Raw genomic sequence first — 12,565 nt, 5'->3', positions numbered from 1 at the left:
CTGCTTTGCTAATATAGGGATATAACTGGAATCTTTGTTTAGACTGGGGCGGCGGGGGGAAGCTGTGGCAGACGATGAAGACAAACGGGGGGGGGGGGGGGGAGATCCTCCTTTTTTTTTTTCCGTTGCTTTTTTAATAATTTTTATTCTTGTTGGGGTCCCTCCGCCCCCCTCCCGCACGAAACCCGGCGCGGGCTCGCTGGCGGAGACAGCGATCCCGCCATGCTCTCAGAAGGCGGGTTTTGCGCAGGAGGTGAGGCCAGCGAGGCAGGTCCCCGCGCGGCGGGGTCCACCCACTTGAAAACAAAACTTTTTTCCTGCAGGCGCTGAGAGCAGAGACCTGGCGCGGGGTCCCCGGAGCCGCCTCGCCGCGCCCCCGCCGCGGAGCTGGTATGCGGTAGGGCAGTGCCATGTATTGGAAGAGCGACCCGATGTTTGTCTGCAGGCTGGAGGACAAGGACCTTCCCGCGCTCGGCGGCCCCTCGGAGAAGGTGTGCGGGGCGTCGAGCGGGGGCACCGGGGCGGGAGAGGAGGGGGCGGCGCGGGGCGAGCGCGGCGCCGGTGCCCGGTGCGGGGCGGCCGCCGCTCCCGTCGCCTCGCGGCTCTACCGCTCCCCGCTCGAGCCCGGCGGCCCCGGGCGCGGCCCTCCCGCTCGGCTCCGCCGAGCGACGCCGGCTCCCGCCCCGGCGCGCCCCGGCGGGGCCCCGCAGGTGCCGGCGGGCCGGGCCGGCGCGGAGCTCCCCGCCTTCTCCCGGGCGATGCCGGGCGCTGACCGCCGTCTCCCGTGCGCTCCCCCGCAGGCGAGCCCCGCAGCGGCCGACGAGGACTCCTGCTCTTCCTCCGCCGCCCTGTCGCCCTCCTCCTCGCCGCGGTCCATGGCCTCGGGCTCCGGCTGCGCCCCCAGCAAGTGCGTGTGCAGCAGCTGCGGCCTGGAGATCGTGGACAAGTACCTGCTGAAGGTAAGAGCGCCCGGCCGGGGGCGGCGGGGCCGGGGCCGGCGGCAGCCTCTCCCCACCGACGTGGCACGGCGGCCCCGGCCGCGGGACCGGCCCGCTCGCACGGCGCCGTCCGCCCGGCCCGCAGCGGCGGCTGGCGCCCGGGCTGCCCTGGGGGAGAGCCCGCGGTGGGTGAGCCGCGGGGAGCCGGGCTCGGCGAGCTCCCAGGGAGAAGCTTGCCCCCTCCCGGGACGCCTCGCTTCCCCGCGCCGCCGTTGCTCGAGCTGTCGGTGGCCGTGCCACCGCCGTGGCTTACTCCCCTGCCCGCCCGCAACGGCGAGCGGAGCTACCGCAGAAACGGGGGTGCGCCGAAGTACGAAGCGAGTTGTGTGCTCGTCTGCGAGATTCAGGGCTTAGAGGAAAGCTTTCAATTTTAGAGGAAAACTGCATTGCTGTTTATGGTTTGGCTAACGCTTTCCTGCGCTGGGACTGTATGTTCTTGATGCGCTGTAGGAGAGAGCGGGGAAGAAACCCAATGGTTCAGAACATGGATAACCTTCTTGCTGTGCTTTACGCTCCTGGTTAAGCGGTGGTGGTGTGACCCGTTTGTTATTAGATAAAATAAATCTTTTAGTGCGATATCGTGAACCTCAAAGCAAAAAAAAGTGCCTCTTGAGAAACGTGGAAATGAGTTATTCTGTAAAAGGTGGTCTAGTAATGTCTGAAAGAAGCTGTGTGATTGCAGGGTAGTTTTGCTAGCCTTTGCATTCAGGACTGAGTAAGATTGTTTAAAACCAAACAAAACCATGTGACTTGTAAACATAAAATGTCAGTGTGGTTGGGGGTGTGTGTGCGAGCTATTTTCCTTCTGTATTACAGCCATTAAAAGTATCCTGGATCAGACTTCTGCCCTCTCTCCTTTCAAAAGTGAGATTGGACAATCATGCTAGAAGTCACTTGATTCCATTAGATGCAGCCTTAAATAAAGCCATTGTATATCCTGCAAAGTGAAAGTCGGTAACGCTGCTGAAGACATCTTAATGTTCTTATTAGATCGTTTGCTTAGATCTCAGTTGGGGTGAGGAGGTCAAAGGAACATGCATGCTGGGTTGGTCTTCATTTAGGGTAGGGTAGGCACAGGTGTGCGGGAGCTGCCTTATACTTTTTGTTCTAGTAAACCCCAGCCACCTTTGCAGCAGGCTGGGCTTGCGCATGAATAGTGTGGAAGGACTGGGAGCAGAGCTAACTTGAACTTGCTTCTAGTCTCATTAACTCCAGTGACATTTTGGTAGCTCTCTTGCTCACAGTTGCTGTCTCCTGTCTGAACAACTGGGATAATGTGGCTTGGAGCAGATCTCTAAATGATTTAGCCTTGCGTTTAAGTTAGCTGTCACTGCTTTCGGCACTGAGAGAGAAAGGAATCTGTGCTGGTGAACTGGTATCTTGCTGATCATCAGCAGTGGGTCTTCCAACTTCAGCACTGTAAATTAATCAGTAAGAATGTAGATGGACGACATCAGATGGGACAACTCTCAAAGCCATTGATGTCCTGCTCTGGAAGAGCGTGAGCCTCTGAAGAGCAGGCAGCGAGGTGAGCTTTGTGCGGCTGGGATGTCAGCCCCCGCTTCACAGAGCCGTGCGCCAGCAGCCTGGCTGTGTGCAGGCTCCTCTTGCCTGCGCCGGGGCTCCTGGTGCGGGCCCCCGCCAGGGTCGTGCGGGGGGACTGCTGAGCGGGCTTGGTCTGGCCCAAGCACTGCTGCCCTGCGCCTGCCTGCAGTGCCAACCGCTTTAAGAAATGCTTGGGAAGATCGAGTTGGTGACAGCTGTTATCAACAGTTTCACATTATATTGTGGTGTAAATTTGTCAGTGTACGGGAGGACGGCTTCCAACAAGGATGAGAGCTGGGAGAGCATTGGGCAACTGCAAACTGTAATGTTATAACCTGAAGAATGACTGAAACGGGTGATTCCAACATGAGTGTTGGAGTGAATACCTCACTTTTTCTGTGGTTTGTCTGGCAGTGTTCTGATGAAAGGCATATCCTGGATTATCTTAAATCTGCTGCTTTGCCACAGGCAATATATACGCTGTTTGGTATGAGATGAGAAAATGGCTCAGAAAATAAAATAAAAAAAATATCTAAACTTAGTCATTGTTTGGTTTACAGAATTCCTCCTATGCAGCATGGGATTATCCAGAAGGTTATTACTTAATTTCTATGGTCACTGGGAGTCTTGGGTTTTGAAATTATTTAAGTTATTTAGCTGACATGTGATGCACAATGTCTGCACGACAAGAGAGTTCTCTTTACAGGAATGAAGAAATGAAAATAATTGTCCTCAATTTATTTGCCCCGAATTATATGAGAGTTTTCAGCACTGCTAATTTCTGCTGCTTTCCATGACTCTGTCTAGTTTCACTATGGATATTACATGTTAAAGAATGGTTGAATATGCTGTTAAAACAAGTGCTAGTATTTTGAAACTCGCACTCTGTTCACTAACTTGGCTATAACAGAAACCTGGCAAATGAAGATGTGGTTTATGGTATGTTTCTATTTGACAGACACTTTTTTGTTTCCCTTCGATACTTGCATTTTAAAATTTCAAATCACTTTGCAAAGTTTGTTCTTTGTTAGGCAGGATGTTTTACAGACCGGGAAATAAAAGTATGTAAGTTAGCTGCCTTCCCAAGGTCATGTGAGGCCAAAACTTGCTCTGTTACTCTAATGCTATGAGAACAGAACTGGGCACAAAATATCTACGTGGAATTTGAATCTCTTGCTTCCTCTTCTGGTGCTTTTAATTACAAAACCATGAAAGCTTATTCTGAAGACTTCCATCAAATTAACTAACCCTTAATGTGCATGCAGTTCTATAGGAAAAATGATAAATTCTCCATGAATCATGGTACCTGTAATTTTTGGCCTTGTCTGTATGGATGGAAAAAATATTCTTTTGTGAATATGCAATAGAATATTGATAGCCTAAATGTTGAGGGGTATTTCTCTTTTGTGTGTTTGCAGGTAAATGACCTCTGCTGGCATGTGCGCTGTCTCTCATGCAGTGTTTGCAGAACATCTCTAGGAAGGCATACCAGCTGTTACATCAAAGATAAAGATATCTTCTGCAAACTTGATTATTTCAGGTATATCATACAGGAATATAATTTTATTAGGTAACATGGTATGCTTGCTTGTTGTTTTTCACTTAAGCTGCAACGAAAACGCACGTTTAGCCTCTTTCGGTTTTTGTTTGCTAGGCTTATTTTCAGTAGTTAAATTCTGACATTTCTTGCAGAGGGACTGGGGAAAGCCCCAGTCTGCGTAATGTAACTGCTTACTAAGTCTCCCCCTCTGCCCCTCCATTGTTATGCATAGCTGCTGCATTTATACAATAACTGACTTCTGTACACAAGGGGCTGGTGGGCAGAAGTAAGTCAGAGTCCCTGCCACAGTAAGGTTGTAAAGCTATCATACGTGCAAAGAATCGTCCTTAGGTAATATTGACTGAGAATACAAGGTCGGGTTGAGATGATATTCTCTTCAGACTAGCACTCCGCTGGTATGAGACTTAGGGAACTACAGAAACAACCCAGAATAAATCCCGTGACCTTTAAAAGAAGCTTTCAGCAGTTATACACTTCTGTGATCAATTTGATTTAGGACATGAAGCATTCATCAAGATTAAGGTCTAATCCTCTAAGGAAAATATTAATTTATTTGTGCTGGCATTGAAAGTACACGATACATCTTTGGTCCAGAAAGTAGCAAAAAAAATTTTGTTGTTAATTCTGGTGTAATTGCTAGTGCTTCCCCAGACCAAACTCTTTATGGGATTCTCACCTGTGAGGTGACTAGATTATGTCCAGCTAGTCATTTTGACACTGAAAAGAGAGGGAGGGGACAGGCTGAATACTGTGAACTTCTGGAAAAACAACATTTTTTGGGCCTTCAAAAAAAGAACTTGTGAGTCTGCAAAGTTTTTCAGGACAAATTCTTATCAACATATCTTGGTGGCTAGTTTCCTCTTCAAAGAGAAACATTCTACTGTAATAATGTAAATACTTGCAGATATTTGAATTTCTTTTAAAATCATAATGTGGTGGTAATTAAGGAAATAACTATGAGGATACAGGTTTTCCCCCTTCTTCTGCTGAAGGGGACTGAATGATTAGTCAAGGATGATGTACCTAAATATAACAACTCAGACTGCCACTAGAATAATGAGAAATATATTTGAATAATTGGGAGAATTTTGATCACACAGTCAGCTGTTTCCATCTCCCACTCACAGCTTTTAAAAGAGTAATTATCATTGTAAAAGGAAAGATGAAGAGTTGCAAATTCACGTAGCAGTTAAGATGTTTCAATTTTACTCTTCACCCTGTGAAAATACTAAATTCTGTAGTTCAGTAGTGATCTTGCCTTAAGCTATCAAATACACACTTGCTGGTTTTTGGTGCAATAAAACCACAATTATGCTGTCCCCTTATCCCTTGTGGTCAGCCTACTTGCCGCAGGTCTCAGATGCGCTGCCACATCCTGGTCGCCTCGAACCCTCCTGGAGTCACCCTTTAGTCCAAGACGGTGAGCGTCTGTGCCTTCAGCCTCCTGTTGCCTTTGTTTTTGCAGGCGGTATGGCACCCGCTGCTCCCGCTGCGGGAGGCACATTCATTCTACTGACTGGGTCCGAAGGGCTAAAGGAAATGTATACCACTTGGCGTGCTTTGCATGCTTCTCCTGCAAAAGACAGCTTTCTACTGGAGAGGAATTTGCTTTGGTTGAAGAGAAAGTCCTTTGTAGAGTACATTACGACTGCATGCTGGACAATCTGAAAAGAGAAGTCGAAAACGGTAACCTACTGCTTTTGTTAAGGACTGTTTGTGGTTTAGTTTTAATTAAAATTGTTGGGTTTTATTTCATCGTCCTTATTCAGAGGCAATTACCAAGCTTTACTGAGGCTGGAAGCACAGGTTCTCGCATTAAAATAATGTGCGCGTTATTTGATGTTTTAATTTTTTTAAAGTTTGTATAATTTGCTTTCTATCCTAAGGAAAAGAAAGCAAGAGCGTATCTAGTTTATAAAATATCATGCTGGATCTATTCCTTCCCTCACCTGCAAGGGAGTCACCTGGGTGTAATGTGTAATGGTGCCAGATCAATTTGACTTTGAACAGAATATGACTCTTTTAAAGTTGAAATTCAGCTGTCCAAGTACTGTCAGTTATTGTTTGGAGGACAGTCTGACTTATGGATAACATTGTTTTGAATGTTTAGCAGACGGCGTTGTTGTCTTTTTAATGCTCCAGGTAATGGGATTAGTGTGGAAGGAGCATTACTAACAGAACAAGATGTTAATCATCCTAAACCAGCAAAAAGAGCTCGGACCAGCTTCACAGCAGATCAACTCCAGGTAGAGACAGTGCTAAAAACTTGCGTAGTTCAGGTTTATTCAGGACGTAAGTGCTGAACCGATAGGAAATCGGATGCATGTCGGGGGCGGGGGGGAAGAAAAAGCTTGCATGCTTTAAACTATTTCATAAACTATCAAGACACAGCATGTTTCTGGAATTGTTTGTTAGCTTCAGCAGTTTAATATGAAATAGTTACTCTTCAAGCTTTTTATTTCCCTGGGGGCAGCCAGTAATTCTGCAGAGTGGAAACAAAAAGGTTGTTCTATTTTGATTGCTCGATGAAATCTATTTAATCAGGCATTTACATCGCTGCACATAATAAAGACAAAATATTTTTAGAATTATGTAATGTGAAGAGTTGTACTAAAGATGGGTGCTGTATATGACTTCAAGACGTTAACAGGATGGAGGTTTGAATTCTTTTGTAATGCACAATAAGGGCTGCAAAAGACTGTGTTTTCAAAACAGGTAAGTATCGTGGGTACCTGTTTATATTCATGCGAACACAGGTTGACTCCCATGAGTGACTTTCTTGTTTTGCTTTGGCTTATAGAGAAGACGGGGAATAGTTGTGCATTTATTTCTTCAGAGGAAAAAGGGCGATGAAGACTGTTCTCCTCAGTACTTGCTTTTTAAATCATATTTTATAGAATTGGCTTATACTTCTGTACACCAGGGAGAGAGACTATCAACAGGGACTCATCTTTACTTTCCTTCCTTGTCTTCTCCCAGCCCTTGCAAAACGCTTCACGTGCTGATTTCGTCAAAGTGTCTTTGAGCTTTGCCTGTTAAAAATATAAATATAAAGTCATTATAGTCTTGGTGTAGTATTTCAAGACCTAGCTTCAATATTTAATGCTGCACACTTTAAGGGGGAAAAAAAATCCACTTTCTTCATAGAGCTGGGTGGAGTGAAATACAGGGAAAGTGCATTTGAAGGACTTGGCAGCAATTCTTGTACTGTCCAATTTGTTCTTGAACATGTGTTATTGAAGTATGTTTTTTCCAGTATCCCTTTATACTAGCTCAGCCACTAGTTCTGTTCCTTTCCATGGTCAGGTGTAAGGGAAGTGGGAGCTAGGAAGTCTGCAAGTACCAAATTAAAACCCCTCCTGCAGGGTCAAGCCTGCCCTGAAAGGAGAGGGAGGGGGATTGTCTGTATCTGCTCTGCTTTCAAGGCTTTGTGTCTTGTCGCTACTTTGGCAAGAGTTAGTGCTGGACTGCCTCAAATAAGAGTTATTTCACCTTCTGGATCACCGCTTCACTTAAATTAGCTTTCCAGGGGAAAACCGTCATGACTAGGGCCAGCTCCCCATGAAAGGGGTAGTGGTGAGACCGTGAGACCAGGTTTAGAGGTTTCAACCTGTAGTGTGAAGGAAGCTGTGGCTTTCTACCTAACCCTAGCTATGCATTCCTGCTTTCAGTTAATAATGTGCCTTTGAATTTAAGGCATTTAAGCAGTGCTATATAACACGGCATGTGGCTGTTCAAAGCTTGGTTTGGTATTTGAGCCATGACTGGAGGCAGAATGCGTTGTTAATGCAAAACAAGCATGTTAGCAATAATTTGACAAGGGTACAGGGCCAGGGCTCTGGACATCAAGCTCAAACTTTTGCAAAAGGGTACTTTCTTCTCCAGCGGTAGTTGAATGGGAGATAGGCTCAGCCATCAGAGCAGGAACTGTAATCAGGGCTTCTTCCCGTTTGCTGTCAACAAAACTTCCATGTTTCCCTCTTTTCCTGTTTTAAATACATTGTAACCTACTTCAGCAGGTGTTTGAGATCTTGGGGCCTCTTGTTATTTAATGACACTTGCTATCTGCTCAGTGCACCTGTCTCTACCTGTCCTTGATGCTGGTATAAGACTTCACTCCAGCAAGAGATGCATCGGAGGGATAAGTGATTGTCAGAGTGGCAGCATGTAGTAACACACCTCATGAAGTACTTGGCAAAAGGATGCCCATGGTTTTTGATGTCTCTGTATGAAACAGTAGGAAAGTAAATAACTTCAGCATTTCTGAATGTGGAGAGAAGTAGTCTGAATCTTCAAAGATGAAGCCAGGCAAAATTTGCAGTCCATGGAGGGACAAAATTCAGAAATGAGAGACTACAGTTTACTAAGTTGCTGAAGATACCCTGCAGGAATCCATGAAACATTACTTCCTTAAATAAGGTAAACTCTTACAGGCTCTAAAACTGTTCAGTATTCAGGCCAAGTTGACATCTACTTCCTAAAAAAACAACAACAGTGAATTGTATCCTAATGACAAGCGTTCACTTCAATTTTCTGTAAATTGATGAGTGTAACCAAACTATTATGTAGTACTGGTCAGCTGAGATGGAGCCTCTGTGTTCCTCAGGTCGGTTAAAGGAAAATGAGGCACAAAGTGCTTCCCAGTTGTCTGCATCCTCCATGCAGCTGAGAAGAGGGTTGAGTTGCTCCATATAATGCAAGATGCAGATAGCAATTGACAAGTTCAGAGAGGTGGATAAAAGTTCATTCCTTCCTTATGCTGTGTGCTGTGGTCTGCTGCTATAGACAATTTCTTTATCAAGCGTGTTGAAATTGCTTTGCAGGGAATTTTCTCCCACAGTCCTTTTAATGCAATTGTAACAGAGCACCTCCTCCATTTTTTTACTACTGCCAAGCAGAATTAATTTCTTTCATTTCTGGTAAATGTCTCAGTTCATAGTAAGGGGCTTGTATTTTGGCTCTGGGGGGTTTTTCCATAATGCGTTGGGGACTGTCTGGGGACTAGTGATTAAGTTTCCTAAAACCAGGCAAGCAGTACGACCACAGTCTGAGAGGAGTCTCTAATGCTGCTTTGCAGACTGCATACAAAAAACTGCCATCTCTTATCTTGCCTTTTCAGGTTATGCAAGCACAGTTTGCTCAGGACAACAATCCAGATGCACAAACACTTCAGAAACTGGCAGAAAGAACAGGCTTAAGCAGGCGTGTTATACAGGTAACAGCTGAGTTTTTTGACTAACGAAGTCTGGTACTCATCCATTGCAAATGCTTAATGACAGTTTTCTCCATGTAGTTATTCTGAGACAGAAAAAGAGCTAATCTGGCAGTTTTATCATCACTTCAGATGACATCCTTAGCTGGGAAGAGGTCTAGAACAAACATGGTAATTTGGAAAACTTGCTGTATTCCTCTTGCACTTTGTGTGGAGGATTAATAATATTCCAGGAAGAAACTTCTCGGCCTAAATAGTGTAGAAATTAGCACTCTTCTGAATATAAATTTCTGACTGTAATAGCCTCTTCTTAAGACCTGCACTCTTTCTGAAAATGGCTTGTGGTATAACACATTAGGAGTAAGGGACCATCTAGTGATCTATTCTGCAGAGTGGAGTTAAAATATATACCCATACCATCCAAAACTGAGAAACACAAACTTAGCATCTTTGCTTGAAGGTGCATCTCAGCAAACATTATAAGCATGCTCTTTTCATACACAAATACGAGTTTTTATAGAACATAAATTATACATTTATATGTTTATACAAATAAAAATAAGTTTGCCGTTCCCTTGGCTCATTCTAGCCTGGAAGATTGACAGAGTGTTTCTGTAGAAATTAGGTATCTGGCAGCTGCGATCAAAAATAACCAGAAAAATAGAAGCTTGCACAATTCTCAATGTGAAACAGAAAATGGGTATCCTGTGAAAAACCTGCTTCGCTGTCAGTAGTGTCCAGGCACGGAGGAGGTGGCTGTGTCCCACTACCTGCCTAGGGGCAGCAGCCTAAGCAGCGGTGCGGAGCTGCGGACGCCGTTGCTCAGCCTGGCGGGATGCCTGCCCTGGGAGCTGTGCAGCCCCTCACCGTGCCCGTGGGCTGCTGTTCGCTGCAGAAGCTTTCCTGACTTGACCACACTTGTTTGAGGCACCATGTAGTCTTATAATGACTACTTCTTAGTTTGGACTGTTATTGTTATGTTAAAGGCCCAACTAATTTACTGAATTCAGCTGAAGTTAGAACTCTGAGGCTTTTATTATGCTAATATTGAAACAGAATGCAATCTGTCAACATGATATACACTTTTTTCCCCTCTTTTCAGGTGTGGTTTCAAAATTGCAGAGCACGCCATAAGAAACATGTTAGTCCTAATCATTCATCTACTGCTCCTGTCACAGCAGTTCAGCCCTCCAGGCTGTCTCCACCCATGTTAGAAGAAATGGCATACTCTGCATACGTACCCCAGGATGGGACTATGTTAACTGCTCTACACAGCTATATGGATGGTAGGTATAACAACTTTGTGTATCCAAGCAAAATCTCTGTTGACTGTAGCAGGAACAGTTTACCAAGTACTGATTAAAGAAACTTAATGGATTTTTAATTTGTAGTATTTCTTTATAGAGTATCTTAATACTGTACACCTCATTAAGAACTGTGCCTCTTTGAGCAGTAGCCCTTCACTGTAAGAGCATAGCTGGAGATCTGGGTATGATGAAGGCCACTTCTTGTGCTTCCTCCAAACTACGAATACTAGTAATAAGAAATCAAACACTTTGTTTAAATACCTGTGCCACGTTTGTAATAATATATAATTTTAATGAAAACTGTTTACCATCCACTTGCTCGCTCTTACCCCAAGGATTATAGGTATACTCAATCCAGCAGCTTCACTGAAAACTTAAGCTTCCCTCAGTAACACATGGTGGGGGGAGCCTGGTGGTCAAAACTGTGTTTCAGCCATTGCATGTCTTATGACCCAGAAGTCAACAACTTCGGCTCATATATGTGATTAGGAGAGACTGAAGGTTGTGGGAGAGCTAGACTCTGAGCCACATGTGTGGCCAGAGCTTATTTTTCACGAAAGCAGTGGTGTGAGGTGGGCTGTGGGAAGAAGAGTGTGAATGCCGGGCTAGGGAAAACAGCATACTGCAGTGGTTGGGACCAGTGAACTGCTATTACCCAATGGTAATGGGATTTACTAGCTTAAATCTTTTTCTACCTCTGAACTTGACCAGCAAATATTTCTGTTTTTGTAGCTCATTCACCTACAGCTCTTGGACTCCAGCCTTTGCTACCCCATTCAATGACACAACTGCCAATAAGTCACACCTAATTCCTTTCTGTCAGGGATATAAACTGTTAAGGATGTAACCTTAAGTCATTTATTGTGTATTAAAAGTATAATTGGAAAGATATTAATGTTAACTTTTTATTTAACATTTAAAGCATTTTCAAGATCATTTTTGCTGCCCAGGTATGTAAGAATATTTAGCCTGCAAGACACTTTTATGGATTCTGCATAAATAACTATTACATTGTTTACAAGCCTTATTAAACACTTTTTTTTGTATTGTCTGGAAGTAGTCCACTCTAGTTCTATGTGTGTGTTAATTTATTTGTCATCAAAAGAGCACTTTGCCTAAAAGAAAGGACTGACAATTGTGCAAAATGTTTACAATTCTTTGTGAAATTGTAGTTTATCATTAGTTTGTATCTGTAAGTTATTGCTGAAAGTATTACCTGTATTTGAGTTGTATACAGCCTATATGTTAAAGCTTATTTCTGTGAGTTTACAAAAATAAATTTTGGTTGCAAATATTTTCAGAATGAACTGAATAAAGTTTCTGCTGTAGCATGCGAAGCAAAAATGTTGCTGTGTTTATGGCTGAACTGTGATCATTTGTTGAAGTGCTTAACTTGAATCTTCGATTTTAAGAGAAGGTCCCTGAGATACCTAGGTACATTACACCAAACTCAGGAGTGTTTGTATCTGTCTCAATCGATTTAAAAAAAAAAAAAAATCCTTTAATGAGCTTAGGTCTTCAAACACCCCAAATAGGTACCTCTTTAATGTAAGTATATGCAAAATAGTGCCGCTCCTGAGGATGCGGGTACACACCTGCAAGGCAAGGGAAATGCTAGATGCATAGGACAGACTCTTAACTGTGACTTAAGTTGGCAAGTGGAGAATCTAAACTCAGGACTGCTTTTAAAATTTTGAGTTTTTACTACCTCAGCTTCTGTTTTTTCCAGTGGTTTTATCTTGCAATTTTGTTAAGCAGGATGGTAACTAATAAGCAAAAACCAGTCTGTATTTTTTAGAGTAAAATCTAGTTCAGGTCAGTTAAAATACTGTCTCAAACCACATATGAACAGATACTCGAATTCGGTCAAATGAACAACAGCCTACTGTGTTTTAAACTGTTAACGTGCTAACACTTAATTGCAAAGCATGTTTTCATACAC

The 12,565-nt window shown here is 44.1% G+C and overlaps 1 protein-coding gene across 1 annotated transcript; it reads left to right on the top strand.

Moving 5' to 3' along the window:
* The first annotated feature begins 294 nt into the window (after positions 1-294).
* On the top strand, positions 295-11,962 carry LHX8 (LIM homeobox 8). Its single transcript, XM_075097241.1, has 8 exons — positions 295-491; positions 801-959; positions 3,962-4,083; positions 5,570-5,790; positions 6,247-6,350; positions 9,224-9,319; positions 10,419-10,602; positions 11,356-11,962. The coding sequence occupies exons 1-8, from the start codon at positions 411-413 to the stop codon at positions 11,430-11,432; spliced, it is 1,044 nt and encodes a 347-aa protein (XP_074953342.1). The 5' UTR covers positions 295-410; the 3' UTR covers positions 11,433-11,962.
* The last annotated feature ends 603 nt before the right edge of the window (positions 11,963-12,565 follow it).

This window comes from Phalacrocorax aristotelis, chromosome 6, assembly GCF_949628215.1.
Source record: "Phalacrocorax aristotelis chromosome 6, bGulAri2.1, whole genome shotgun sequence".
Taxonomy (NCBI): domain Eukaryota; kingdom Metazoa; phylum Chordata; class Aves; order Suliformes; family Phalacrocoracidae; genus Phalacrocorax; species Phalacrocorax aristotelis.
This window is presented reverse-complemented; position numbering and strand designations above follow the sequence as displayed.

Excerpts from the sequence above, each read along its gene's own strand:
- LHX8 (XM_075097241.1), top strand. The coding sequence starts at position 411 with ATGTATTGGAAGAGCGACCCGATGTTTGTCTGCAGGCTGGAGGACAAG. Across the intron at positions 6,351-9,223 it reads TCACAGCAGATCAACTCCAG|GTTATGCAAGCACAGTTTGC; the intron begins GTAGAGACAGTG and ends TTGCCTTTTCAG. Across the intron at positions 9,320-10,418 it reads TAAGCAGGCGTGTTATACAG|GTGTGGTTTCAAAATTGCAG; the intron begins GTAACAGCTGAG and ends CCCTCTTTTCAG.